The 6,000-nt window shown below is 32.9% G+C and overlaps 1 protein-coding gene across 2 annotated transcripts in view; it reads right to left on the bottom strand.

Annotated features, from left to right (window-relative positions):
- Positions 1-2,363: 2,363 nt before the first annotated feature.
- The window catches only part of MAPK6 (mitogen-activated protein kinase 6), a 50,746-nt gene continuing 47,109 nt past the window's right edge, over positions 2,364-6,000 (bottom strand). For both annotated transcript variants that reach the window (XM_031955209.1, XM_031955210.1), the window contains one exon: positions 2,364-4,730. In XM_031955209.1, coding sequence (XP_031811069.1) covers positions 3,629-4,730 — 1,102 coding nt within the window. In that variant the 3' untranslated portion in view covers positions 2,364-3,628. The remainder of the gene's footprint in view (positions 4,731-6,000) is intronic.

Raw genomic sequence — 6,000 nt, 5'->3', positions numbered from 1 at the left:
GGGAATGGCTAAACAAACTGGGCTACATAGATGTACTATAATTATTGTGATGCAAGAAACAATGAGTATGATGAGGAGGAACCTTGTTAGACAAAAACTGATACCAAGTGAAATAAATGAACTAGGAATACATACTATATATATATATATATAGGTGTACATATGTATGTATATATGTATTTGTGTGTATTCTATATCAGTATAAAAATTTAAAGAATCACAATGAAAAAATGAAAACTAATTCTTGCAAAATTATTAAGACCAAGTTTAACCCCAAACAAGGAGTGTGAGAAGGCTTCTCCCTTTTCCTTTCTTTAAAGGGCTGTGGGATGACAGACATGAAATACTGCATATGTCAGACTTTCTTCCTTATATCAAGTTAATTGGATGAAACTAATTTTCTTTTTTATTCTTTGTTATAAATGAAGTCTCTCTGAGAAGGGGAGAGACAGAGACAGGGAGGTATAATTGTGCTAAAAATAAAAAAATCAATACAAAAGTCAAACTAGCTTCCTTGAGAAATAATGATTTTCTTCTCACTTGGGGTCTTCAAGCAAAGACTGAATGACCATTTTTTGGTTGCCAAATGAATGTACTTTCATTGTCCCATATTCTCCAATTTTTCCTCAAGAGTTGCCACAAATATTGGGCAACAGAACACAATGGATGAATGACAGCACTTTGGAGATAAGTCTGGTGAAAGATCTTCCCTAAGACTCTCCTTTCAAACTAACAAAATAATCAAGAGGTTGGGCTTTGCTCTGAGACCTTACAGGTAAGGCATTTCAGAAATAACTTAGTCCCCCCTTCATGAAAGAAACATGTCTAACTTAAGAACTACATTTATGAAAAAAAAAAAAAAAGTCCTCTTAACAAAAACAACCCCCAAACCTGAAGGTAGAAATTTGAATGAGATTATAACCATCATAAATTTATTACGGGAGCTTTCAGGGCCATACAATGACTATCTTCAATTATATATCACTAAGTACACACATTAGTGATTACCTCTGGAGATTTTGTGGTCAAGCTAGTGGAATGGGACCCTCCTGGCTGGGATAATTAAAATAGACAATAACAGAAGACCAAGTTATGACAAGATGATGGAATCTTTTTTAGTAAAATAAGATTTATGAATAGACAGTGGAAAACGAGGGAATGCAGGATGATATTCAAAAAGGAGTTGTCAAAAAAAAATCTATTAGATCTTAAGAACAAGAAAGGCAGGAAAGCATTTGGAGGAATTAGGTGCCAGCATGTACTAACACATTCTAGGCAAGATGAAAAATTTAGCCCAGGAAAATAATAAGTAAAAACTTACTCATGCAGGGGGAAAAAAAAGGCTTAAGAGTGTGGGTCAGCAACAGGATAATTTCAGAAAGGCCTGGAGAGACTTACACGAACTGATGCTGAGTGAAATGAGCAGGACCAGGAGATCATTATATACTTCAACAACAATACTATATGATGACCAGTTCTGATGGACCAGGCCATCCTCAGCAACGAGATCAACCAAATCATTTCTAATGGAGCAGTAATGAACTGAACCAGCTATGCCCAGAAAAAGAACTCTGGGAGATGACTAAAAACCATTACATTGAATTCCCAATCCCTATATTTATGCCCACCTGCATTTTTGATTTCCTTCACAAGCTAATTGTACAATATTTCAGAGTCTGATTCTTTTTGTACAGCAAAATAATGTTTTGGTCATGTATACTTATTGTGTATCTAATTTATATTTTAATATATTTAACATCTACTGGTCATCCTGCCATCTAGGGGAGGGGGTGGGGGGGGTAAGAGGTGAAAAATTGGAACAAGAGGTTTAGCAATTGTTAATGCTGTAAAGTTACCCATGTATATATCCTGTAAATAAAAGGCTATTAAATAAAAAAAATTTAATTAAAAAAAAAAAAAAAAAAAAAAAAAAAAAGAGTGTGGGTCAGCCTGGACAAATTTGGGGAGGCTCAACACCAGGCTCAGTATGCAATATTATGAACTTTTTGGACACAGCAAAACATCTCTATGTGTTTATGGAGAAGGTACAATCTACAATAGTTTATATGTGTATTTTACACAATATGTACATTTGATCTAGTTTAAATTACAATTTCAACAAAGATTAAGTGTTCCTTTTTTTTTTTTTTAAGTGACTTAACAGTGTTTCTTTTTTTTTTTTAAATGTCAAGGCATATTGACTTAAGTCAACATGGGACTTCTACTTGAGTGAGAAAAGACCATTTTTCCTTTAAATCTTTCAAATCAAAAGAATTTAAAATCATGACTTTAAATTTTGGCCCTGTAAAATGGAATAGACATTTTACTTTAACAGTCAATCACTTAAGTAGTGAAACAGGAACCATTTTTTGATGGCCATGTTTTATTCATCCTTTTCTTTAAACAGGTTAACCAAAGATACAGACAGTATTCAATAAAATAAAATAAAATAGGTGAAGTGAATTTTCAAGAGACTGAGATGTCACATGCTACATTTAACCTAATTTTATTCATGCTTGCTTTGGGATGGGGAATAGATCATTCAGTAAAAACATACAGTAAAAACAAAATATGTCTTACCATATACAACTTTTAACCTACAATAATGATGTACCTTAATTACGTCCATGCACACAAGTCTAACATTACAATTTTTTAAAAAATAAACACAATTAAGACTTCTAGGAGCATTTTATAATAAAGTAATTCCTAATTTTTCTTTGTAGATAGATCAAGCACCTCCAAAATACAAATTCCTATACACAGTGAGCGCTTTACTTAAAATGAACACTTAAGTAATTGAGTACGTGGACAGCCTCAGAACAAGCTGACATTATAATATTCAGCTAGGTAGGCAACAAACCATAGTGCCAAATGGAAAAACTTTATTTGCAAATAAATTTCAAAAAACTAAGTTAACTTTCTATAATTAAATACAGAAAATATACTGATTTGCTAAAATAAATAAGATGTGGTGTATTAACACTTCACTATAAAGAATGCATACCAGAACACTTATAAACAGTGAATGATTCTTATTAAGAAGTTACTATAATAACGCTGGCTAAATAGAAGTGCATATTGTGAAGCACTATGGGTGGTACATGTTTTGCCACATACTTCTGTTACCTTGAGGTAGATAACACATGTGTACCAAATTCGGCATTCATTTTCAGTTGCTGCTGGTATCATGTGTTTTAAGAAATGTGTACAGTATGAAAAACTTGAAAATACTCATGAATGAAAAATGTCTTAGGAAAAAAATAGATATTTTCATGCAATTATGTACAGTCTCACTGTGTAAATTTCAAGGCAAGATTTTTTTTCCTGTAAAACAGGTAACTGTTTTACTGAGAGAATGTTTTTACTTGGCTTAGTGCATTTCTTTTGTCTCCTCCTGCATTGCATTATTTTGCTCTATTCTTTAATTTTGTGTGCAAACGACATGCCAGTTTAAAATGAAAACTATTTCATGTATAGAAAGTAATTCTGGATTTTTAAAAACCAAGAACTAATGAAATCCATACTAAAATGACACCGTCTGATTCAAGTAAAAAATGACTTATACTAGTAATAAAAAAGACAAAACACATTTCATGAATACAAAAAGAACTGTCTGCTGAGTGTTTTAGTTCAGATGTTTCAGAATGCTGCTGTATGTTTTATGGGGAATCTGGGGAGAAGATTTCATAGCAGAAGGTGTTAATGTGGCCTGTATTGATTTAAGTGGTGAACCAACTGGACTATGAAACTGTGGGATACCTATCGATTCAAGCTGCTTGTTAAAGAGAAACTCCCCACTATTGTTAAGAAAACCCTCCTCACTTTCTCTTTCCCCAAACTTGCCATCCTCTACTGGCTCAGTTTCTAGCATTTCAGTATCTTCCTTCCTGCTAAAGAACTTGTCCAAGTAACTGGTGTATGTGTTTTCCTTCTCGATTTGCTCATCCTTTCTTACTTCACAACAAAACTGATCTATGAGAAAACATTCCTCCCCACCACTTACATACTGGCTTTCCCAAGAAGACTGATACAAAGCTTCTAACTGTGCCAAATTTGCCATTCCTTTTTCTTGCTTTTCCCGGCTTACTGACTTTGATATCAAAGTTTTCAATTCTAGTTGGGACACTGAGCTATTCAAGTCATTTAATTTATCAACAACATCAGTAGACTCATGTTGTGAACTAAGTTGAATAGTTCCTGCAATAAAGGAATCAAAGTCAAATCCTTGATTCTTCTCCCTTTCTTTTTCAACCAGTTGCTGTGATGCTTCCTCAAGAGCTATTTGAGCTTTAACCAATCCGTTCCTTTCACATTTTGACTTGCCTTTCTTATCAGATTTTTCTTTGCTTTGTTCTTTCCAATTAGAAAGATCTATAATAAGTTTGGGTTCATAGTAATGGTTAACTTCACTCTCTCTCCAAACTAAGTTATCTAAATATGATGATGACCTCATTTTGTAGTTACAAGTGTGGCTGCATTCCAGATCACAATACTTATTTTCATGATGATCTGGATACTGCCAACAAGGCTCAGTAGAGAAATGGGTATCAAAGGCAGGATCCTTCAGATACTTTTCACGATCTCCATCCAAATATTTTCGAGGATCTACTTGTACTTCCTCTTCATCAGTGACATCAGAAAGAGCCCTTGGGTCACGCTGAACTTCATCAATATCAAAATTGTTGTGTATAGGCCAGTCATGGTCTGAAAATTGACAATCATGGTACCTGAAATAAATTAATATCACAATCAGTCATATCTAGATTGTAATTACTAAATAATACATGCCAAAAAAAATTCCATTTTAGATGAATAGACACAAAAATAGGGTTTTCTGTCCTCTAGGAATTTACAGTTTAGTTGGGGAGAAAAAGACCTGTTGACAAAGAAAGAAAAACAAGACAATATATGTCAAATAATGCCTATTTTGACTAGAGATTTGCACGTTTGCATTTTAATGTTTTTTTATCTACTAATCAGCATTTCGAGAGAGGATCTCCTTAACTAATTCCTTTTGTTCTCAACCTACAAAAACTACTAGTTAAGAACGTGGATCAAATTGAGACCAACACTTTTATCAATCTGTATGCTACTCATCACAAATGAGACTAAGTAAAACACAGAAGGGATTTTTGAGGTATTTTAGTACAATTCCCATAATTTTATAAAAAAGGGAAAATGAACTCCAGAAAGTTAACAAGATCACACAATTAATGGCAGAATTTAGATAGAGAACTCTATACTTATAGCTTAATAATAAATCATAACACTGATAAAGTTTTTAAAAATGACCTAACTTGAGTACATTACTAGACTTTCTTAACAAGTGAGGGAAAAATATAAAAATCAAATGGCTGGAAGGAATTTTAAGGGTTTTTTGGCCACTATTTCCCTCTTTTAGGCAGGACTATGCCATAACCATTCCATAAATATAAGAGGGATCTTTAAAAGGGATTTCGACAATCTCATTTCCATTCATATGAAAATTCTCCTAATAATAAGCTCAAATGAGTCTAGCATTAAAAATTTGAGCAAAACAGTGAAGAAAAAAAAATTTTCTAGACATGTAGAATTCTAATACTGTGTGTGTGTATGCCACAGGAAAAATAACATCCTTTAAAACATAATTACATATATGACAGCCTAATGATTGTATAATAAGACAGATATCTGTCTTCTTCACCTAAAAGCAACATTATATTATATATATTTGCTGTACTGTGGAATATTTAAACTATCTGGATCCCTATATTGTCTCTTCACATCCTCTGATTCCACCCTCCCCTCCCCAAATAATTTTTCACTTTAAAAGGGCAACAACAAAACCATTCAAAGGACTATTAACATGAAAAATTTTTATAAAGTACCAAAACAACATTTTTTTCATTCTACGAGGTAATTTCAGGAAAAAAAATTTTTTAAACATTTTAAATGGTTTTTAAGTAGTGTGTACATGCACACATATACAGTATATGTAAAGAGAAATAATTTACCAGG

This window comes from Sarcophilus harrisii, chromosome 2 (assembly GCF_902635505.1).
Source record: "Sarcophilus harrisii chromosome 2, mSarHar1.11, whole genome shotgun sequence".
Lineage (NCBI taxonomy): Eukaryota > Metazoa > Chordata > Mammalia > Dasyuromorphia > Dasyuridae > Sarcophilus > Sarcophilus harrisii.
This window is presented reverse-complemented; position numbering and strand designations above follow the sequence as displayed.